Genomic DNA, 24531 nt, shown 5'->3' with positions numbered 1-24531 from the left:
CGGCCCAGTTCCCTGTTCGCTGGACCACCAGTCAACACTCACTGACTGAACCAAGAAACAAACAGACCTGCAGAGCTTTATGGAAGCATTAAAACATTGGTGGTCAGGTGGCGTGAACTCATTTTTCTATGTCTACATGACATGAAAAGGGTTTTTGATTTGAAAGTAAAGGTTTTTGATTTCAAGCCAAAAAGTCTTGTTTCAAAAGCAAAATTCAGAATTCTGTGACCAAAACTAACAAAACAGTGAGAGAAAATGTGTTTGCAATGCAAATTTAATCTAACTTTATATATTTTCACTTACAAACTTGATTTTTGATTGCAATGACAGAAATTTGCTCTCGACACTTTTTTCTTTTGCTTCTATAATAAAGGCACAAAAATACCTTCATACAACACCTTGTATTTTCCACTGAATCAATACGAACGGTCCTATTTTCAAGTAGGTGTTCCAACATGTTTGGTACTTTGGTAAACAAGCGCAGGTGCAACTGTGGTGCATCGCTGTTTGTAATAGCTGAAGGAGGAGCAGACCGGCACCGCCATCAAAACCTTACACAGGAAGAAACTAACATATACATGTCTGGAGGTTCACGCTCTAATCACTCAATTTATGGTGCTGTGAGTCGGCCTCCACGGACTGATGATTGTCAAGAGTTAACTAACATTATAAATAACTACTGAAGCCTACTGAATGTCACTGTCCCTTCTGTGCCCATTATCACAAAGATAAAGATTAAATCAACCAATCACACCTTTTAAAAGGAAGCGATAGCCACAAGGTCAACCACATCTCCTCACTCATAAAAGTTGCTGCCTTCTTTACTCAGGAAGCCAAGACAATGCAAAAAGTATTATCTGTGAGGACAAGCCAAGTGGATGCAGACTCACAGTGAATACTTCATGTCCATGATACAGCTCAGAATAAACAAGAGATATTGTGGATATTATTCCAATTATACATCCTCTACAATGAGTGGTAAAGACAACATCTTTTACATTCAACATTGAAGTCATTGTCATGCTCAAATGGATTTTTTTTTTTTAATCTTGGCAGAATGCATCAGACCATAAGAAACACAACCTAAATTTTTTTTTTTAAATCGAATTTTTAATGATTACATACCAAGAGACCAGAAGCTTCCTTCATATCAGCTGCTTAAAATACATCATATCCATCAAAGGAGCAAAGGAAGACCAGAGGAAAACACATGAATTCAGCTGGAGGGCAGTGCTATCATTCCAGAAGCTGAATGTTTGTTTAAAAGCAGCACAAATGTGAGAACACTGTGTTCTTGTTGTACATTTGGTTTCAAGAAAGCTCCATCTTTTGCCCAATGTTCAAATTTGTTTCATGGTGACAGAATAACTCTCAGCTACATAACTCTACCGAGAGCTGCTTGGCCGGAGGCTCCTGCTGCCAGAGACTGTTCTCCAAGACAGACGTCAGCATGAGACAAGGCTGACCTTGGAAAAGTAAATAATTAGACTCCTTCCAGGGAAAATCTAGTTTTTAATCTTGTTATATCCATGTGGGTTTTTATATATGCTAAAAAAAACTTTATGAGCAAAATAAGCCGTCGACTGGAAAACGAATTCTAAAAATATAATATTGGTTACAATCAATGGGATTCAATCAATGCAGGCGAGGGAATTTCATTTTTAACTTGGACTTTTAAGCTAACATATCGGTCAGAAGACAATATTATAACTTGATATCACATAATATCAAATGATATCACTGACCCTGACCTGGATTGTTATTCCTTTAGCCACGATGGTGAGGGATGCAAAGGATGCTAGTATAATCAAAACATGGGAAGGTTTATCAGAAATAAAATACAGTCCATTCACAGAAAACTCAAAAAGTTTCTTCTCTCACAATTCAATGCTGAGAAATAATTTGTAACTTTAATTGATGGTGGGGAAATTCATTTAAAACATTTTAAATCTTAAAAAGGGCATTGTGCTTCTCTGTTTGATTGGTAGTGATTTTATATTGTCATTATATATATATATAGTGTTTCCTGTCATTACAGACCAAGCCTCTCCCACCTTCTGGGATGGAGGTTTGATTTGCAAAGAGGTGGAGACAGACATCTTGCAGGGAGGCTCGGGGTCCTCACACAGAAAATGGAGTTTTTCAATACATTTTCTGCAATTCTACACATTTATACTATGACTATATCATACTTTATTGAACACAAGAAAAGGCCAGAAATCGGAAAAATCACAACATGATAACAAATTTGTGATATAACGTGTTGATACAAACATGCACGCAACTTTTAAACCGGGCTTAGTTATGGATAAGAATGTTCAATACAGTACGAAAACCTTGACTTTGATATTGATTCCTAAACAATACTTTTCTAAAAGCAGTTTTATAGAATCCATGTTAACAGAAAGAAAATTACATTACTGATTACAGTTTAAAACTTTGGGTTTCATGCAGTTTGGGGTGGGGGTGGGGGGGGGTTACAGATGTCCTCAAATGCCTCATCTGCTCGTTATGACCTGTGTCTCTCCTCTCCTCTCCTCCCCTCCCCTCGCCTCCCCTCCCCTCCTCGTACTTTGTCTTTAAGTTTTATTTCATTTTCTAGGTAAGTGTAAGAAACAACTTTGGTCCTTTTTGTTTGTTGTTTGTTGTCTGAAGACATGACGTGCAAAATAAACCTTTTAAATGGCTTTAAATCTTGATGCTGTTGTTGTTCTTCTGGGAACGGAGAGAGGGGAGTCTCTGGTTTCCCCGAAGCCAGGTCGTAACAATGCTACAATTTACAGATGTCCACTATACAGCTCACTAGTAGGACAGTAGCAAGCCGAAGAAGCTTCTCCCCTCTCAGTTCCTGCACAGGTGTACCGGACAGGTACGAGGCTAAAAATTCATTTGAAAAGTGTGAAATAAGGTATTCTTATGTAAGCTTGTAGCAAAAATTCTGCAATTAAAAATGAAAGAGCAAGCGTGGATGTATCTGTTGTATTTGTACTGTTGTATGTGTATTTGCTGCCGAATGACAAGGCTTTTTTTTTTTTTTTTTTTTTTTAATACTAGTGTTAAATGAATTTGTCCGAACTGAACTTCAGCAGCTCGTCCTACTGACTGGGTCAAAAGTGTTGAATGTTTTCACCATAAGAATAATTCTTCAATAAACAGGTTCAGTTTAGAGTTTTAGAAATGCAGATAAACTTTAAATGTTTTGTACATGGTCATTTATAGGCCCATGGAAATAATAATAATACAGGGAACTTTATCTATACAGTACTTTTTAAAACAAAGTTACAATGTGCTTTAAAATGTATTTCCAGTATGAAACCACTGCAGGGTTGCAGCAAATAAAATCTATTGGATATATTGGGATAAAATCCCCAAGAATGAATAAAGGACAACTGTAATAATGTGTCATCCCCATCATTCACATGGTGTAAATATGCATTCCACCACAACACATAAAGCAGAGAGCTCCAGCACACACCTTTACGGTCGTACTGCCCCGAGGCATCTCGGAGGAAAACAAATGGGTTACTGCAGAGGGCTGACGGGAAAACAGGGGAAAGAAATCTGGTACTTTAAAAGACTTAATTGTTGATACAGTGCAACCAGCAGTACCACAAGTACAAGAGGCTTATTTGGAGGGAGGTGAGTTTGTGATTGAAGATGGTCACAATCAGCTGAAAGAAGAAAGTATGATATTTTCTGCAGTAAAACATACAACCAGGCGAGAAGAGTCCCTCTCCTCTCTGTGTGCCGGGCATCGGCTGCACCATCTCCCTCCCTTCGTCCCCTTAACTTCTCTGTCGGTTTACTTCTTTACCAATGCAGCACCCTCCTCACCCAGAGTCCTGCTGTCGACTCCTCGCCTCTTCATCCTCTTCATCCTCTTCCTCTCTCTGTCATCTCTCATTCTGCCCATTCTCAATTATTGCTTTGGCTGTTTTTTTTTATTTCCATTCAGTCTTTAGTTCTCACCCTCTCTGAGACTGACACACACACACACACACACACACACACACACACACACACACACACACACACACACACACACACACACACACACACACACCGCAGAGTGGAGCAAAAATCAGTGACTGGAATGAAAGTAGGTTTCATCATCATCAGTAATGAAACATTTAGTGTTACATTTCATTTTAGCTGATGCTGTTATCCAATGCGACTTAAAACACACCGATGGTTCACCATAAGGAGCAATTTTTAGGGTTCAGTGACTTGCTAAAGGACACTTAGGCACACAGACAGGAGGAGCTGGGATTGAACCACCAACCTTCTGATTAGTGGGCAACCCACTCTACCAACTGAGCTACTGCCTCCCTAAAATAAAAGGCCTTCAGTTTCTTCAGCTTTTACTACGAGAGGACAGAACCAACTTCAGCCTTTCAAGGTGGGAATTCTAGTTATTTTTAAGATAATGCAAAACTACTTCTGAAATACATTTTTCCCATTGTGTCACTTCATAAACTTTTCAGTTGCGGACTGTGATGATCAAATAAGTTATGATCATGTTTACAAATATAACATTTACACCCTAAAATATTGGTAGAGTGTTGTTTATACAACAAATAGCTCCAACCAAGAAATCTGATCGGTCAACTGTACATTTGGAATGTGCTCCTCTGTCGACTAGAAAATATCACTCCGCCATCTCAATAGTAAATATTTAATTAGAATAGAATTTGATATAATATGCAGTATAATGTAGTTTCTATTTGTTCTAGTTCTATTAAATGACCCATTTGGTGAAGTCGGGTCTCTTTTGGTCCTTTTTGGTCGCTCCGAGCACCCGTACCGTAACACCACGGATAGTCACACACTTACAATCCTAGAGGAGGCTAGCTGGACCGGTTTGGTTTGAACACATGACACGGAGCTAAAATGTTAAAAACACATGAGAACATGGATATCTTTGTTCACTAGATATCTTTGTTCATCAGATATCTTTGTTCTTCAGATATCTTTCTTCATCAGATATCTTAGTTCATCAGATATCTTTGTTCATCAGATATCTTTGTTCACCAGATATCTTTGTTCATCAAATATCTTTGTTCATCAGATATCTTTGTTTATCAGATTATCTTTGTTTATCAGATATCTTAGTTCATCAGATATATTAGTTCATCTGATATCTTTGTTCATCAGATATCTTTATTCATCAGACATCTTTGTTCATCAGATTATCTTTGTTCCTCAGATATCTTTGTTCCAACCAGACTGAACTAGCTGATCAGTTTAATGTTTCTATGTTCTGTATTTATTCAGTTGGAGACTAGAAATCCTCTCTGTTGCTAGGGTGGTTGCTAAGGGCTGGACTACTTCCTGGAGTAATAAACATTGCAGGCGTTACATAAGAGTATCTGATGTGGCTGGTTGTTTTCCAGTTCTTAGTCATGCCCCATGTGTTGCCATGGAAACGGAGATCACGCTTGCAAAAGTTTTACGTTTTGAGAGCAAACTGCTCCACAATATGAAAACATTTCGATTACATGTTTTATTTGGTTGGTAACTTGTTGTATAATCACAATATTACACTGGAGGGTGTGCTTTAATGACATTAATTCCTCTCTGAAGCACACTTTTGTGTGTAATATTGCTTCAGAGTTTTTCAGTTTTGCACTCTTCCCTCCTTCCCACACAAGATCAGTCTTAAAACGTTAGTTTTTGTCAAAACAGTATCTTTTAATGGTATCATAGTCATCATGCTTTCTCTCAAAACATCACTTTGCTCACATAACATGCTTTCCTGAAGGCTATTTCAGACTCCTGGAACTCTACTAAATATCCGTGGAGATTATAACTTAGGAAAGTTAATGAAAATGCTTTAAATTCTTGACCAAAAAAGCTTTATCGTTTGGCCAGTTAAGAGTGATTTTCTCTTATAAAATGTGTAATAAATACAGGCTCAAATGACATATCTGTAATTTTTCCCTCCACTGTGCTTACAGCTGCCTTTGTTTTCCTTTCCCAGCTGTTTTCAGAGGTCTCTGCTGGAGAGACACGTTGCATGTTTACTCTGATTCTCCTATTACTCACTTCGAAAACAGCAAAGAGGAAACAACTGTAAATTCCAGTGGAAAAAACATGATTATAATTTTAAAACAGCGGCATAGTGTGGAATATGAAATTACTGTTTTATTTAAAAAATGAACATTACACTGTTGTGTAATTGTTGTGATAAATCCTGTGAAATTACTGCTCTTTGCAATTTTTTCACAAATTATCTTTAGTGGTAGTAAAATAAAATGTTTTTCCATCCACGTAGACAAATATAATGGAGATGAATCCGATATTCTTATTATTCTTTCACAACTAATAAAATCTGTCTCCATGAAATGCTGTCTCTATTAACTTAGTCTGTAAAAAGCTTCATTGATGATCTAACCCTGTCAGATGATAAAGAACATCTTGACTGTAAAAATATCTGCACCACTAATCAATAGTGCACACTGTGTGACACGTGGAACAGTTAACATCTTATTCTGAGCTTTATAACGAGCATTAAATGGTCGTCTGCCACCACGGATCATCAGCCTGGCCTGTCACTCTCTTTTAACGAGACCCTGAGTGCTTTCATAGAGAAACGATGGTGTGACACCTCCGGCTGTGTTTACTGCTGACAATATCTACATGGCAGAAGAAGCATAATGGGTTCCTGAATGATTTGGAGAAGGCCGCCTGAGAGACGGCCCTCTTTTGTGTCTGGTTGTTTGTCCATCAAACAGCATTGATCATATTAATGGGACCGGTCTCTGTCTCCTGGCAAAGAACAGAGCTGTTATGAGACACACCTACAGGAAGTTCACCGCCTAAATGTCTTTCAACACATCCCTGCTCAGTAAACACCATCACAGAGATTCTGGACACTATTCAGGAGCCAAACCGGTCGGACATTATGTTCCGTCACATAGGGAGTTTCAGAAAGCCTTAAAGTGCTACAGTTTTTAAAGGCCAAAAAAACAGGCTGCAATTTTTCATTCAGTTTGGAGGACTTCTTGCGGACTCGAGGGGGAACAGCAGCAGCCTGTCTGAAACCTGCTGTGGAAGAACTGCATTGAGACTCGACCATAATATTCTCCTTTTCAGCAGTGATTCTGTCACAGGGATTAGTCTCGCCTGTCTGGGGAGAACCAGCATAACATGCTGCCCATGACACCGCCACATCTACAGCTGCACCGTAACATCACTGTGATTGGTGCAAATCTTTTCCTTGGGCCCCAAATACAGACGCACACTCAGGCACACACATAAACACTGGAGAGCTTCTTCCTAAAAGGTCGAACCATTGACACAAATTGTCACAATGTCAACGCAGGTTATCACGTTGGACAAACAAATTAACATTTCCCAGCAGGCCTTGTTCTTTTGAACCAAATTAAAATGGCCTCAATGATGGGTAGAAATATTGGCAGGTATATATGTCGCCTCAGCAGAATTACCAGATGCTTCCAGCACCCAGTGCAGTGCACCAGTTGCACCGTTGACTTGCAGTTTGTATACTCTGAATGTACAGAGATGGAACTGGTAGCGAGGTGACACCTGCCTTACGAGCAAAGTCCTTCTAAAGGAACATCTGCACTTCCAAGAGGGCCACGTGTTTCCTCTTCAGATCTACTGGGACGGCAGCACCATTCAGCCCATCCTTCACTTTCACAAACAGTCCGAGACGGGAACTCACCTCTAATGTGAGGGCAGCACAGGATCACAAGAGCACCAACACCTCTTCAGCTGTCAGAGAGTCAGTGAGACGATGACAGAGTGAAGGTCTTACCCTCTAACACGGTGAGCTTGGCGCTGGTGTTGATCTCTCCCACGCTGTTGGTGGCCGTGCATTCGTAGATGGCTTCGTCACGGTGGGTCCTCAAAGGCTGGATACGCAGCACCGAGCCGGAGCCGTCGTCGAACTCGATCACCTGGCCAGAAGAGAGCAGAGGGGGTTTGAACACATGTCGTACTTTTGGATGTTCCTGCACTTGCTTGTGTATTTCGTGCAAAAGTTCAGCACTTACCAAAAATAATCATAAGATCTAAAGTCCTCATCCTCCAACATACAGTATCTGCTAGCCTAAATTATTTTACCCAGAAATGAACACTTTTTTGTGCCCTGTTTAAAACACACAATAAACATACTGATGACTTCTATCCATCATCAGTATCGTGATATTCAGTGAAGAAAAAATATGGACATATACAACTTGCTTCAGTATATTGTTGTATCTCGCAACAGCTGGAGCCTCCTCGGAAACCGCAGTTTTAAAATACTTTAGGAGGGGGGTCCTCCTTTCTGCTGTTAGCCAGAATGCCAACTGTTATTAGCGTGGTGCATCAACATGAAAAGGCTATTTTTTTATGGTGACAGCCACAGCTGCAGGGATTACACTTACAGGTTGTCCATCTGTTCCACTGTTCTTCTTTTCCCATTCTTATGAACGCAATATCTCAAGAACACCTTGAGGGAATTTCTTTAACCTCGGCACAAATATTCACGCAACTTCACAGTCATCAGTTTTAGAAAAAGCCAACTATTAACTTGAATAAGTGATTTCTACTGACAAAACTCATTATCACGGTGAACACAGAAAGACCGACAGAAACAGACAACCATGCACACTCCTGATTACACCTACAGGATATTATGATCCCCAATTAACCAAAACTATCAATTTAGAAATGAGGGTAGCTTTGCACAAATGTAACTCAATATATATATTTCAATGTGAAAGCCCAGATAATGAAAATTAGACCCATTTGAAAGATAAAGAGCTGAAGGTTTTTGGGTATGTGAGACAAAACAACAGAAAAGACAAAAATTATCATTTTTCAATACCAAGATCAGTAAGTAAGAACCCTGTGGACATAAAGAGGTTGTTTTCTATTTCCAGAAAGCATCTTGAAACTGTGTGTTTGGACAAACACAGACACTTTAAAATGTTTGTTTTCATTGGACTACGTTGCTGGCCATTGATTGATGTTGACTAAAGAGTCTGTTCTTTCCCTGTTAATCAATCAAAAGTCGGATTCTACTGAATGAAATCGAAACGCAGGCTACAGTATTTAAAAGAGAGTTGCAGAGCAGGACTGTCTGGCTGCATTGGGAGGAGGTAAACCACACCGCACACAGGGAAGCCATCAGTCTGAGTAATGCTGAGCAGACAGGTGGAAGATGGTTCCCATTATTCACAACATCAAGTTGAGTCGCTTTACTCTGAGTCAGTTGGGTTGGTTGGCAGCTAATGAGCCTTCCTGCCGCTCCGGGGTCCTGCAGGATGACTCATACAGTCCGACTTATTACGCAGACACTGTGAGTGTTAATACAGCTGGATTAAAAAATATATTGTCATAAATGTCTACATATACATATATATTTGCACATTTCAAGACATTCACAGGAGACTCTGAAAAGGGCTTGAATCCAGCACTTGATGCTCTGTCACAAACCACATTAGGAAATGTCCTACAAAGATTCTGCTGACCAGCCACCTCGTGAATTAATCAAATAGCTATTTTTGTATTTTACTTTGTGCAACAGTCATGTTTGCCAAACAGGCAAACACACAACGCCGCTTCCCAATTTACAAATATAGATCCCACTAAGTCACAATCACATTGACCTTTGACTATCAAACGTAATCTGTTCCTCTTTGAGTCCAAGTGAACAATTGTACCAATTCCAAAGAAATGCCCTCATGACCTTCCTGAGATCTGGGTTTTGCACCGACAGATGGGACGAATGTGAAGTCGTAATGACTTTGACATTTCACCAACAAAATCTAAGCAGTTCAACTTTAAATCCAAGTGAATGTTGTGTGTAATTAGCTCACAGCCTAATAAGAAGCTACATTTTCAATTTGTGTCAGTGAGCATTAATGCTACCAAATATACACACTGACAATAACTACCTAGCTAACGTTGCAGCTACATACATGGACATTATTACGTTCTAATAAATGACGACTATAATTTAAACTAGCAAGCAAAATTCCTTGATATTCCATTACTTGGTGAAAAAATGATCAAATTCCTTGACTTTCCTGTGTATGGAAGAGTTTTTAAAATTCCCTGAAAGTCCCTGACCTGTGGGAACTCTGTGTTTTGCATCAAATGGTCTTCAAACAGGAAATACATGGAGGAAGCTGCTGCGTAGGTTTCAGTGCAGAGTGGTAATGAGACATATCCACCCGACAAGTATACTGACAGAATATGATTGCATACAATACATCGACACACAAACACAGAAAGGTAATGAGCAGTAAAGGTGTGACGCGGCGCTGCTGCATACTAACACATCAGACTAGTTCATGTACTCGTACCTCAAAGCGCTGAGAGCTGACTTTCTTCCCCTTCTTCATCCAGGTGATGCGAGGTTTGGGCTCACCCACCGCCTGGCACACGAAGGACGCCACACCACCCGAGATCCCTGTTTGGTCGTCAGGGGACTTGATGAAGCTGGGCATGCCTGAGGGAGAGAGAAGGCGAGATGAAGATGAGCTGAGAGAGGATAACCAGTCACAGAGATGTCATATCTTTACACTGGCTGTAAGCTTTGCGCTGACAATATGTTCTTTCCAAACCAGTTTAATACCCGTGAGCACACCTCCATGTACGAAGTGTCAGAAAGTACCACCTTTGCGGGAAATTGCGGGAATTAGAAAAAAGTCAAGAAAGAAAAATGAGTCTTTTCTTTTAAGAACTTCCTGATAAAGGAATAAATCACTTCCTTTGATAATAATGCTGCACATAACAGAAATGTTTTGGTTGTAATTTTTGTATTTATTTATTGAGCTTGGGGCTCAAAGTTGAAAAAAAAAAAAAAAAAGGTTCTAAAAGCTGCGTATGTTTCCAGAACAGAGCGTCTGTGACTGGAATATAGAAACAAGGACTCCATCAGCCTTTCAAAATAAGAGCTTTAGATGCTGTTTAATTCATGTTCATTCAACACATAGACCTGCTGGATGAAACAAACAAAGAGACGTCTCTGACAACTGGACGTGTGGAGAAAACTCATTTAACATCCAGTAATATGGAATCACTTCCTCTGATCACAAACATTTAATCACATCATTTTAATGTGAAGAACACAAACCCCGTCACTTCCTGTTTCTCCGCTTGTTCAGACAGAACTCTTGTTAAAACAGAGTTTTATTTGGTGATGAAAACAGGAGCAGAGACTTTCTGATTAAATGAGGAGTTATTGTTGGTAATAAAGAGTTTTGTTTGAAAAGACTTATTCTAATTTGGGAATTTAAAATTTTTTCAGGCAGTAACGGTGAAAGCAACATTTTCAAATTGGCAGGCTGAAAAAGAGGAGCGCATGTTTCTGGCAGGGCTTCAATCCTATTTCACCGGCAGGGAGCCATGAAGAGGATTCTGCAGGCAGGGAAACATTTTCACAGGAACTTTTGGCAGCTGATAATTGAGCGTTTTAAAGTTCAACATGACTTATAACCCATCTGTGCAGTTGGAGCCAAGAGCTGCTCCCCAAGCATATTTCCATGGAAGTTTAGTAATACACAATGTACCCCAGGTTACTGTGGGGTTCTGAGGATGGTCAATGTACAGCAGAGAAATAATGCACTTAAATAAGTGAGCATTTGAGATTTAAGCCAGCACACATTATTTTTCTTAATCAGAGGTTTCATGGAGGCAGAGAAGGTGGGAGGAGGAAAAAGTGAGTGGATCATAACATTATTAAGCTATTTATTTCCCATGGCTGCTTTGGCTGACCCTGAGGCTCAACGCTTCTGATATAAAACAAGCCGGTGCCCTCGCTTCACTTCACTGGCAGCTGGGAGTCGTCCCTCACTTGCATTCTTCTCTGACCCCGCGCTTGCGGTATTTCTTGGAATTCGTTTTTGACCTCTTGCATATAATCTTCAAGGGTAGGCGTTTCAGATGAGGAGGAAAGTAGACCATAAACTCTCTTCTGTGGATACACCGTCATGATTTCACTTCATCAAGAAAATGCTACATGCATAGTTGTAATATTTACTGTAACTGCTTGCTTGTTAAAAGTAACGGAAAAAACTAAAAAAAATAGTCTGCAGGTCAGAGAGGAATTTTTTTTTTTTTTTTTTTAGACTCAACTATTCTCAGCATGATCGGAGTATATTATTTTAAACGTGGTGGATGGATGCAACATGTTGTTGGTATAAAAAAATACAGTTCAATTTGAGCTCTGACTCAAAGCAACTGTGCCCCACAACTTGCAAATGTAACAAACAAACACAACCACAAAACCGACCAAATTAACAGGTGCAAAGATGATATGCACGGTGAGACAGTTAGAGCTCTTTAACTCCTGCTAATGCTGCTCCTCCAGCGACTAATGGCTAACCTCTCTGAGGAACCGACTACCTCGTCTTTTGAACTTTTCAAAATGTGAACTAAAGCACTTGACAGCGTACTTATCCACAGTTTACAGCTACTTTTGAACCACGAAATAAAAAATATGATTCCACAGTTAAAAACCATCAAGCTGCTGCTCCAAATGTACTTTAGATTTCTCAGTCCAGTTTTTGTTCGGTGTTTTTGATTACACTCCATATATTTTTGTTGTTCTTCAGGCTGTATTAAGTTGATATAAAATAATTGATTCTGAATTGGAATGCCATGTCTTAGTTTTACATTGAGTGGGTTTATACTCTTGACACCAAAATAAAAAGGTGCCCACTCTTACCTGTTTATCATCCTCAGTGACTGAAAACACCCGACTTTAATAATCCAGGAGGTTCACATATGTTTGACACTCACAGATACACAATATCAGATACTTTTCCTTTAATAAATCAGTGTCCAAGTACAATATTTGTTTCTCATTTGTTTAATCGGGTTCCTTTTATCTAATTCTGTTAAAATCAGATAATGTTTTAGGTTATATTTATGCAGAAATATAGACAATTTGCAAACTTTCAGGCTGGTAAAATATAAGAAAATGTTAGCAGTGAACCTTTTATATTATGTTTAATATAAACACTTTGTGTTGGCAGTAAACAGTTTACATATTAGAACATTTTCTTTCATTTTGTTGATAAAAAGCCACAGCTGAAACCACTGGTAACATCCAGTAACATCCATAGAGATATCTACGGAGGCCTCTGATACCTTTTCTCACAAAGCAGACAATTTCCCTAATTTATCTGAATGAGTTTTATCTCAAAGGATGTCGCGCATCATTGATGCCCCCAGTGAAGATCATCTCAACAATAATATTGGCAACTAGCTTTTTTTGTTGTTTTATTTGCTGCATTTAGTTGTGATGAAAAGCGTTGCACGTTTCACCAACCCTGCATCAGTTCCAGTGGTTCCCCTGTACGCATTTAGCATCGCCGCACCTACACTGTTGAAAAAGGACTGCGGCTGTAATCATTTATTTTTTTATTTTTTTATTTTTTTTTGAGGAGGAGACAACTCTGTCTCCTCTCTTTGGAAATGTACATCATATTATTTTTTGCTGGGCAGTGCAGAATGAAGAACTGGGAGAAAGAACGACAGCTGATCGATGTCATTCACCCGGTGGGTCATTTGGGTCAAACAAAAATCTTATGGTCAAATCTAATCTAATTTTCAGAATTTACTGTATAATACTGGTTGTTAATACTTATTTTTTTGTTCAATAATTGTCAAAAAACCTGGTTTTGCACATGTTAAATGTTTTCTAACGTGCACCTGCGTGGACTTTTTTTTTCACGTGTATGTGTGCTTCATCTCCGCTGCCACTTCATCCTGGGAAACTGAATGAGTTCTTATTGCTTACTGCTCAGGAGTCTGCATGGATGTGACGGGCAGCTTGGTTAGTCAGTACACACCATCTGAAGGAGGCAAAAGCTTTGTTGACACAACGATTTAGGCTACTGGCATTTACTGACATAACAGCTATCCAGCTCCCAATAATAGGTTTAGCACGTGTTAAATGCCAACTCCTCCCTGCTCATTCAGAGGCTGATCTTTGCATAAAGTAAACCTCTCAGAGGACATGCACGGCTGCACCACAGATGGGAGATTGTTTCATCAACAGGAGTGCAAAGAAAAGCAGTAGCTCACAGGAGAAACATGCTGGGGCTACACACATCCTTTTAAGGAAATTCAGATGTATCTAAATGCATAAGGGAGAAGGGTTTATTCATATAAAGCGATGTCTTTGTCAAAGAATGTCAGAGTAAGGATGTAGTTGTGTTTAATTAGATATTTTCTGCATAAACATGGCTTCAGTTTCATCCCACAGTTGAAAGATATGGATGTTAACTTAAATGGTGATTTAAAATTGACCCGAAGTGTGAATACAAAAAAAAAAGTGACATTTGTCAAAATTGTTGTTAGAATGTCGAGAAAGATGAAGTTTATTCTTTTAAAGCAACACTAACACCGGGGCCTCCGAGGCTAACGGTGAAAATAAGATTCATGTTATCAAGCTGCTGTCGGGAGCATATGCCACGCCTGCGCTATCGTGGAAATAAAAACTGGAACAGGGCTTTGAGAGCACCTGTTTGCATGTTTACAATAAGTGTCCATGTCCAACAAACCATTTTTCCCTGAGCAGTGTATCTCTTAAATTGTTGTTGATGGGAGCGCCGTGTCATTTCAAACAGCAGCAGCGTGACGAGGTGCTGAGCGTTTCTCTTTATGCGGAGCACTGAAGGTTCAGCGGGGTTTCTACCAGTTGCAGAGTTGAACAATTCTAAACTTGAAGTAAAACACTGGCTAGTCACTGTCACTTCTTATCCATCTGTCCAATCACAGCGAAGGAATGAGCGGGACAAAAGACACAAAGACCTGACGTCACGTCTCATTCAGCTCTGCACATACCTCACTCCTCCGAGCTGACCGCCTTCCGTAATTTGTGTCTTTCCTTGAAATTAAAGGTCCAATTTTGTAGAGCAACACTTGAAACTGTCCGTCTCACACCAAACTACGACTTCAACTAGATTCCTTCCAACTTCTGCTCCTGAATCAGACGATTGTCCTCGCCGAGATGTTTCCTCACACAAACTCTCGTGAACCCACATAGACCGGCGGGTCGTCCTCTCTGCCTACGAGTGTCAGTCTTCCTTTCAACCAGAACAAGTACTCAACTCTGTCCTGACATTTTGCTGATGAAACCATATATCTTTAAAATTGTGTTCTTGAAACACATACATTAACTTCCGCAGGTATTTGTTATAAAAGGAAAAAAGGTATCTCCGCTGTAAAAACGCTGCTCCTCCAAAGCTCTGGCGATGGCTCCCAGCTTACAGGAGGAAGAAACTCTTTGGTGGACACAGGCTTTAAGATGAGTTACCAACAATGCACATCGTGAGCAAGTACCACTGATTCACCAGAAGTACACCAAGTAGTAGTTGTCCTGTGTAAAGTAAAGTAAAGCAAAGTAAAGCAAAGTAAAGTAAAGTAAAGTAAAGTAAAGTAAAGTAAAGTAAAGTAAAGTAAAGTAAAGTAAAGTAAAGTAAAGTAAAGTAAAGTAGCAGATGGAGATCAATGGTCTGCACTTGTATAGCGCTTTATCACTGTGGTGGTGGGGCGTGGTTTGGCTCAGCTGCAGGAGGAACTGATTGGGGGAGTGGTTCAGGGAACAGGCTTCATAAGCCCGGCAGCAGTCAATCACTGGTTGTCTCTCTCTTCCCCATAAAACCTGATAGCAGGACACCGGCGGCTCACTGCTGGGGACAGGAGAGCACAGTAATATATATACTGTATTGTTTGTGGTGAAATAAACACCTTGTGAAGCTGTACTGGAGCTGGTTGTTGTTGTTCGTGCTGAAAGAACCCACAGTGATAGCAAGATGTCTGTCACAATCACCTTATGGTCTCAAAGCGCTTTTACACGGTTTTCCATTCACACACTCATGAGACTTGGTGCTCGCCAGCAGGAGACCATTCCCACACCGATGGTACGCGGTGGTGCCTTGTTCAAGGACACTTAGGCATGTGGACAGGAGGAGTCGGGGATCGAACCACCAGCCGTCCAATCAGTGCACAACCCACTCTACCGTCTGGGCCACAGCCTCCCACAGAGGGCACATCTAAAGTGTTGTAATCCCACTACTTTCTCGTTTGACAACGGAGCACAGATTCCCTTCAGAAGCAGTTGACCAAAGAACTCGAGTACCTTTATTCCTCAACTCTTCAACATCGGTGTATTTCCAACTTTTCAATTACAACAAAGAGGGAGTTGGCAAACCTAACAAAACTCTGGACTCCATATTTTAGTTTTGTCAGGTTTGCTTGTTTGGTTTTCTTCTGGAACATTTTGTCATCATGTTAGCAGTACTGTATCCTGTCCATCAACCCACCTCCCAGTCAAGCTGACGGGCAGATTGTAAGCACAGGCTGAGTTCAGAGGTTGGACATACAACATCAATCATCACCTACAAAATGTAGTTGCTACCCATCAGCCCTTCAGTGAGCCTAAAGCTTACACTACTGTAATTCAAACTATTCAAATGTGCTTGATGTCAGGCTTTGAAAACCGAGGCTGTTTATATTTCCAGTGAGTGAAGGGAAGCAGAGGAGAGAAGAAGAAGAAGAGAGAGAAACAATGAAGGAGGAAATGGGTTCAGAAGCAGAACCTGTCAGCAGCTGACATGTTAACTATAAACTCAGAGGAGAAAAACTGTTGAGGTCTAACTTGTAGATTGTTTACACAGAAATTGAAATCCAACTAAATTCATTATACATTAATGGGACCTCCTGTGAAATGAGTGACGGACCTTTCACAGCAGAGACTAACACATTATAACAACTATGTTTTTAAATTGTTTTCTTATGTTGTTTAAGGGATCTTTACATCGGTAACGTTTATAGACACTGCAGTGAAATCGTTTCAGTTCTGATCAGAAGTAAAACATAAAATGCTGCTTATCCATAAACAGGTCAAAGGTATATTTTTCCATCATCACTGTCCTTATTGGGTCCACAATAGAACTTCTGAGGTAAGGTAGGCTTTACCCCTGCCCCCCCCCCCTTCCCCCACTGGAAGAAACCCAGTACTAGGTCAAAACCAATCATCAACCATCAGTGATGTCATCAACCATCAGTGATGTCATCGTTGGTTTGTGAACATTATGAATCCTCCAGTTCAGATTCTGTCCGTCACCATCTTTGCTAGTTTGGAGCAGTTTGGAGCAGGAAGTGACCATATTTGGACGAGCTGGGGGAGGAGCCAGCGGTTGATCTGACCGATCTGATTGGAAACCTGATGATACTACGTCCCGCCCACCGATAGCTGTAACCTGACTGCACCACAGGCCTGTCAATCAAACAGAAACAAACACAAAAATACAGCTTTTTGAGGTTTATTTTCTAATTATTGAAGGATTATTTTCAGATGGACCGGCAGAAAATTAATAAGGAGTGGCCTCGCAGTTGTGGTGAAGCAAAAATGTTTTACCCAATTTATGTTCGGCCATTAAATTACGGCTCATCGTGAGAAGCTCTACTTCTGCCTTCATTAACAGTGTCATGAGCTTCTATCACCTCTTCTGTATGTTTCATGTCTCTCACACTGTAGTGGAGTGGCGGGGAGACAGACAATGGGAAGATGATCTTACTCATATTGATGACACACGTTATGTTATTGTACGTGTTACTTACTATCTGGATTTTTTTTCGTACATCTTTGCATGTCAACATTAGTCTCACATACACCTGTCTTAGATTAAGGATAAACAGGTGGAAAATGGCTGTGGTCCAAGACAATCTGAAAACGCCCGCACGTAATGACTTAATATACCTAGTTCACAACTATTCTTCAACTAAACTACTCCTAAACACTCCGATTTTACGGCCTTTTCTTTTGCACCTCTTTGTCACCCTCATTTGTCTGCCAGTCTCGTTTCTCATTCAGGTTCCAGACTTTAATGGCGTCTGGGCATGCAGCCAGGCAGTCAAATGTTGTGTGAGGCGGAATAAAGCCGTGTACCAGAGTCGAGTCACAATGACGAGTGACAACAGTCTCACATAAAGTGTCTTCCTTTCACAGAGACTCATTAGGTTGTGGCGCTGAGAGAGAGCAGCCATGCAAACCAACCTCTGTTCAGTCAGAGTGACGTATAAACAATCCAACTGCAGCACAGTGTTTCTCAGATTCTCTCACGAGCCTCCTTCCTGCAAATAATAACAAAGGCTTGGAAAAACAATTCAGGTGCATAAGTCAACCCAGAAGGAATAACACACCGGTTATCAATGTCAGCAATGCCAAGAGAGTTTTGTACCACGTTACCCTTTTCTATCCAGCTTTACTTTAACAGGAAAGAAAGACAGATTTTATTTGTAAGAAAGTGAAACAAACTGTGGTCAGCATTAAACTATAATGCTGATAAATATGTTTTGCAGGACCAGTTCTGGATGGTGGCTGCATGCGTCTGCTTCGTTTGGCTTTTCTTGACTGTGACTAAGTGTTTTAACAGCTAATATTAACCCCAACAACTCATCTTGAGTTATATGTTTAAAAAAAAAAGTGTCTAAATGAATCACCTCTCGAAGTGTCCCAAGATGATGTTATCTAAAACGCTAGAAAACCAGTCAGAAATGGAATACTTACTTTGCCTATCAACGCCCTACGGAGGATTGAGGGAAGAGCAAACGTTTGCTCATTACATTTCACAGCACACCTCCTCTGCCCTCTAATGCAGAGAACCTGCCAGTTCCCCAGCGCTGCTCTGACGTGCCTGTCAGCATAAACTGTCAGCCGTGTCGCGCTGCTAACTTCCCGCCTCCGTGGTGGTAAAGAGAGAGCAGGAGGGAGGCTGATACATGGCTGCATGGAGTGAACACATAACGTGTCTTTGAAAAGCTCCTCCGCTGCTTCCACAGCTCAAATGTACAGCAGGTCTGAACCAGACGATGTGCCACAGCGCCTTCAAGGAACATCTCCACATGTTGCATTTTAGACTTTTAGTTTTTGTCACCAGGCAGTTTTCATAAAGCCAGAATACTTTCTGTATCTGATGTATAGAAACTGTAACTTTGCTTGTTAGCGTTACAGTCAATGATTTTTCATTCAAACCAGCAGCCCCTCACTAAAACCAACCCAGTATCACAGCAAAGCGTGAAATGGACACACCCATCCTCTACCGCTAAACGTGAGATAGCTACACTTGGCGGTGTCCAGGCGTGACAGTTCCACGCATTGCTGCAGTGGGCCGGCGTGTCTATTACATATTTATAGGCATGAAGCTTACATGTTAAAGTCGTATTAATCCACAAACAAATGTCCAAACTACACTCCATCCAGCTCTTACTGTACAAAAAAAAAGAAACAAAATATCTGTACACACAGATGGACAAATTTATGAGGCTGAAGATTTACACAGCTGCATGCTTTTGCATCTGTGCCCTCAGTGTTTTTACCATATCGTCACCTTCCTCAAATAATGGCCAAAGTCATTTTTTCAGGTTTTTCAGAAAACACAAAAAACTTAACCAAACGTTGATTATATTATATTTATTAATAATTTCACTCAAAAAGGTTATGACAATAGATGACTATTGACATACTAATAACAATGTCTATCAATTATGTAACATAAGAGGAATAAATGTTAAAAAAAAATTAACATGCCTTTTTAAAGCAATTTTAAACCTTCAACTCTGTCAACAATAAAGCATAACTAACAAACGAACTCAACATAATGCTGAGGAGGCATGTGCATCCCCTCACTTCTCCCTTCAGATGTTCTTTGCTGGGTTCTTGACTGATGTCTATTGATGTGGCAAATTGTCAAAGAAGTGATGACACTCGACGGGCATGACGTGTTTCATTGACTGGAGGTCCTGGAATACAGGCGGCTGGCTTGGCTTTTTGGACACAACAGCACAGCTTGCAAGTCCATTGTCCAAACGGACTTCTCATTATTCGCAGAATCTTTGTCACAGGATTTCTTTTGCCTCGCTTCATCTTTCTGGGTGACGTGCATCATATTCGGCCTTACTGATATTCCCATGCTTGAATGAAACACAAACATCACACTGATCTTTTGGCAGAATGAATACGGAATAGTTCTCTTCATGGAACACATCTGTGAAATATCGTATTCCAACGGCCATCACGCCAGCAGTTGCAGCGGACTGTTGATATTCCCGATGTAGTTGGGAGATGGTTGTGCCTGGGTGAAGGAACTTCTTGTCTTTGTAGGTCTCTGTGCTTCTGCGGTAGTGTGAACCAACAGTGGGCAGGTCCTTCAACCAGTCCTTGAGGAAATCCTTGACATCAGTTCCAAGCTTTGCATGCTTGCCACTCTTAGGTCCAGATTGTGTCTTTGCTCAGCCAGTGTGGAACAGTTCTTTCAGGGAGACCAAGTGGAGAGGAAAAAAGTGCCTTGCACACGTTGAGACTCGTTCCATCTTGAAGCTTCAGTTGGTAGGACAATGATGAATTGCGTTGGGATCCCTCAGCAACTTTCATTTGCTTCATGTTAACCTTTGTGACCAAAGTGGTGACGTATAACCGACGTTCTTCCCAGGTGTTCATTTCCCAAATCTTCTGAAATATCCACTGCCGCTGCTCTTCTGTAATGACTTGGCAGTCTCGAGTTGAGACTCGCTGACATAACTTGGAGTTGCAGGGAGGACCCATAGCCTTTGCACTTATTTCTTTGCCACCTTGGCTCTTGTATGACATTCCTTTGAGACGTTTCTCCTTGGATTCATTTTGCTTCCATGTTCCTGGACTAAGGCGTTTATTTATTTTCCTTTTGGCCGTATTGTTGAAATCAACATCCTCATCCTGCTGTTCTGGAGTTGTTGCCACCATGGTTAGGCTGTCTTCATTTTCAGGGGCAGCGGACACGTCACAGGATGGGGTATAGTCTGGATCGCTGATGACATCATCTTCATCAGATATGTCCTCTTCATGGTGTGGATCAGTCTGCCTGCCATCTTCAACAACATCAACGAGAGTGTTTAAGCTATTGTCTGCTCCATCTGAAACAGTCTCGGCCTGGTACATGCTGCTTCATCTCTTCAACAACGGTCTCATTGTCATTTTCGGTGGATGAAGCCTGATCGGTCTCAGAATTGTCAAGTGCATCTCCTACCGAAATTTAAAAACATTTCAACCCTTTGAGGTGTACGATCACAAATGTGTGATCATTCTGAAAAACATTCATTGCCTTGTGGTCACTTGTATTAAGTTACATCAGGGATTCCCAAAGTGGTGTGCATGCACCCTTAGGGGTGCACAAGCTGCCTCTAGACACTGCACAACAGGCATACTATAATACCAGTCAAATGATGTTATGATTACTAATATTATGTTCAAGTGAGATTTTCATTGACTAAAATGCTGAATAAAAAGACTGAATAAAAAGACTAACTAACTATGCAATATTTGTAGCCTCGCCTATATTATAGTAAATTTCATCACTTACCAATAGGAGACGAGCCCTGAATCATGGAAATAACTCCAGTGGCTCGGTAGATTTCCGTTCTTCTTGATGCAGCCTACATCTTGAAAAGCTTGTAAAATTGCCTAAGTCACATTGTCTTTTGACTTAGGCAAAATAAAACGGCCTAAGTCACACTCTTGACATAGGCCGTTATACTACAGGGGTAGAACCACATGATCTGTTCAACTGAGGCTGTAGGCGATTTTACCAGAGGTGGCCAGCATCATATCATGAGGAGATGATTTGGGCAACGAAATAATTTTTATAAAAAAATTACATAGGCCATTATTTTAGGAAGGTCACGATATTTAAATGAAGCCTTTAATTTAAAAATTCCAGTAATTTTAATTGAAGGCTGAAATTCTAATGTTGCACTCAACAAAACAAGGGTTTTGTTAATCTTTTGACAAGGAACACATTAGCTAAATGTATGAGTAGACACAAAAATACATTCTACAAAAAGAAAACAAACACTGAACAACTCCACCTCATGACATGGTAATCCATACGTCAACCCACTGCCATGAATATCTCATTTTAATCAAGATAAAGCTGTACACACTCATGGACCAATCAATTCACACTCTTGTCAATATCAGTCTGCCAGCACAGACCATGCACATCCAATACATTCAACTGGGCCAATGCAGCAGGCTCAATGTCGCAATGAACAGCTGAAGAATAAATCCCAACAGTTCAGTGTCATCACAAAATAAACTCTTAACTGAACACAAGAGATTGATGAAAAAAATACAGTATGTAAGAGGATCTAAAGAAGGAGTTATAAAAGGTGTTCTTTGCATCCTTTTGTCTGACATTCAGTTCCAGTGGACTCTCTCAGCTGCCACCAGTCCAGCTTTCCTCACATTAAAATCTATTCAGTGTTAAACAGACAGTAAATAGAAGGAGGGAGAAGAGACCAAAGTAGAATTTAGCAGCCTTAATGTCGACATTCACCGACACTGGATAGTTTGGACTACCTGCTATTCACCATAATCCAACACCCAGAAACAGTCAGTCAGCCCTGCAGAGTGTTTTTACTTCCATATGGAGAGCCAGATATGGAGACACGTTTGCCACTTGTGTTTGTTCTTATTAATAATACATTGTTCTGTCCTGCTTCTTGTTCATGACCTGCAAAATTGCCTCCCGCACAAGTACGGTAGCAGCACCTACATGCTGCATGAAAGCTGGGAGGGACGGAGTCAAAGAAACACAGAATACACTCAGTCTGACTGTGTATGCAACCCTGTGGAGCTGCAAGGCTGGAGCCAGGCTGGGCACAGGAAGAGAAAGGTTACAGCACACTGGCCATAGGTGAGCCTTGCTTGGATGAGTACACAGAGTTTTTAAATACAATTTACAGTCATTTTTGTTTAAATAGGACCACTTATGCTGGGGACAGATACAAGTGGAAGATTAGACACATAAAGCATGTATTTTGAGCCAACAGTACCTCTGGGAGTTAGCGTCCTTGAGTCAAATTAAATCCTGTTCCAGCAAATTACACTTAAATAAAAAAGCACAAGATTCAATTTCCATTTCCTTTTCTGCTTCTTGTCCAACAGTGTTCAGGTTATTCTCACACTTCCCCGGGTGCTGTCAACTCAAATGAGACGTGCCGTCCTGTAAAGCATTCTGACTGGGTCATGCTGATCCGATGCATCAATTGTGAGTGCGAATTGTGAATTATATCTCCGAAAGCAGCCACACATTTCAGTAATATGTACTGTAGAGCGGGCATCTCCAAACCAGATCGCGATGTACCGGTAGAACGGGAACCGGTTCTGAGTAGATCGTGGAAGGTTCAAACAATATGCAGTGTTTCCTACACATAGACTCACTTGGGTGGGCCGCCCAGGTATATTTGGTGATCTATTTAAGCTTATTTTAGTTCATTTATTTTCTTTAACCTGTCCGAAAGGACGATCAACTAACACAATCAATTAACGAGTGGATACTCTCCCTTCGTTCTCCTCCACCTGTGAGCACTGACATACAGAGATCAGAGGACAGAAACTGAGCTGGAAAGAAACCGGTGCTCACAAATTAGGTAAATAACCTAAATACGTTTTTTTCAACTGGACCGCGGAGCAGTTGAAAAAGTTACACCGCAGTTCAGTTGAGTGCCGCGACTTTTCAAATTAAAAGCCCTCCAGTTTTACACAGCTTCCAGACATATAGTAGGTTTTGACTTGGACGTGTTTCTTTCAGGAGGAGCAGGGGGTCCCAATCAAAGGGGAAACACTAGATTTCATTAGTTAAATCATATATTAGAACAATTTATTTGACACTTTTCAAACCAGAGGTTTGAGCTGTGTGGATGATATTCATACTCACTCTCTGTGTTGGAAGGCAGAATCAGTCTGGCCAGCAGTAGAAGATGAAGGGCTGCCCTGGTGAGTGGCAACAGATGTCTGAATCTCAGGTCCATGGTCTTACTCCTCTCCGGTCCTTACACTGCTGTTAATTGTCTATGACAGCACACATTGGTAGAGTGACTCCTGAAAAAAGAAAAGAGAACTGATGTCAAAAGACAAATTCTGCATAACTGCATTTCAGTGTAGTTCATTCAAGATGTATAAAGTCTTATTTTATTTCCTACTTTCTGTTCTAAACATCTGGTTGGGTCCACGAGTCATATTAGTGATTTTATACATGTGCTTGTAGTTTATTTATTTTATCCTATAAAGATATTTTTGCTCATATTTTTCTTCAATGCAACTTCATTACAATTATGAGGAACTTTATGTCATGCGTTTGCAGCAGGTGTGCCATGCTCATCTCATTTGTGATGTGAAAACATAAACAGAAAACACATGACAATTACAAATATCTACAACTAATGCAGGCTGGCACAAAAGCCTTGCAGTAGGCTGAAGTTTTAACATTCCCAGTCACAAACAGCAGAAGCCTTCTCCCCATACTTCATGACAGAAACTATCCTGCTGATGAACCAGCCCCTTTCATGCATGAAGCTCTGATTCCAATCGCAAATGAGAAGTTAAGAGGCTTCATCAGTTAATCAGAAACTCCACTTCATGTGAAACACAAGCACCTGATCTGGAGTCAGTTCCCATTCCTAAAGCGTTTCACTCAATCATCCCGTTCTGTTTTTATTGGCATTTTACTCAGCGTCCCAACT

General features: G+C 40.6%; 1 protein-coding gene across 5 annotated transcripts in view; it reads right to left on the bottom strand.

The window, feature by feature from the left end:
- ptprfa (protein tyrosine phosphatase receptor type Fa) overlaps positions 1 to 24531 on the bottom strand; it is a 211984-nt gene that overhangs the window by 134669 nt on the left and 52784 nt on the right. For all 5 annotated transcript variants that reach the window (XM_069718469.1, XM_069718470.1, XM_069718471.1 and 2 more), the window contains exons 2-4: positions 23727 to 23890; positions 10320 to 10465; positions 7781 to 7922 (exon numbers count right to left, since the gene is read on the bottom strand). In XM_069718469.1, coding sequence (XP_069574570.1) covers positions 7781 to 7922; positions 10320 to 10465; positions 23727 to 23820 — 382 coding nt within the window. In that variant the 5' untranslated portion in view covers positions 23821 to 23890. The remainder of the gene's footprint in view (positions 1 to 7780; positions 7923 to 10319; positions 10466 to 23726; positions 23891 to 24531) is intronic.

The sequence above is a fragment of the Brachyistius frenatus genome, unplaced genomic scaffold (assembly GCF_029030835.1).
Source record: "Brachyistius frenatus isolate BFR_SWC_R1_liver_20210118 unplaced genomic scaffold, ASM2903083v1 Contig_192, whole genome shotgun sequence".
In the NCBI taxonomy this organism is placed as follows: domain Eukaryota; kingdom Metazoa; phylum Chordata; class Actinopteri; family Embiotocidae; genus Brachyistius; species Brachyistius frenatus.
The sequence above is the reverse complement of the archived record's forward strand: the minus strand, read 5'-3'. Positions and strand labels throughout refer to the sequence as shown.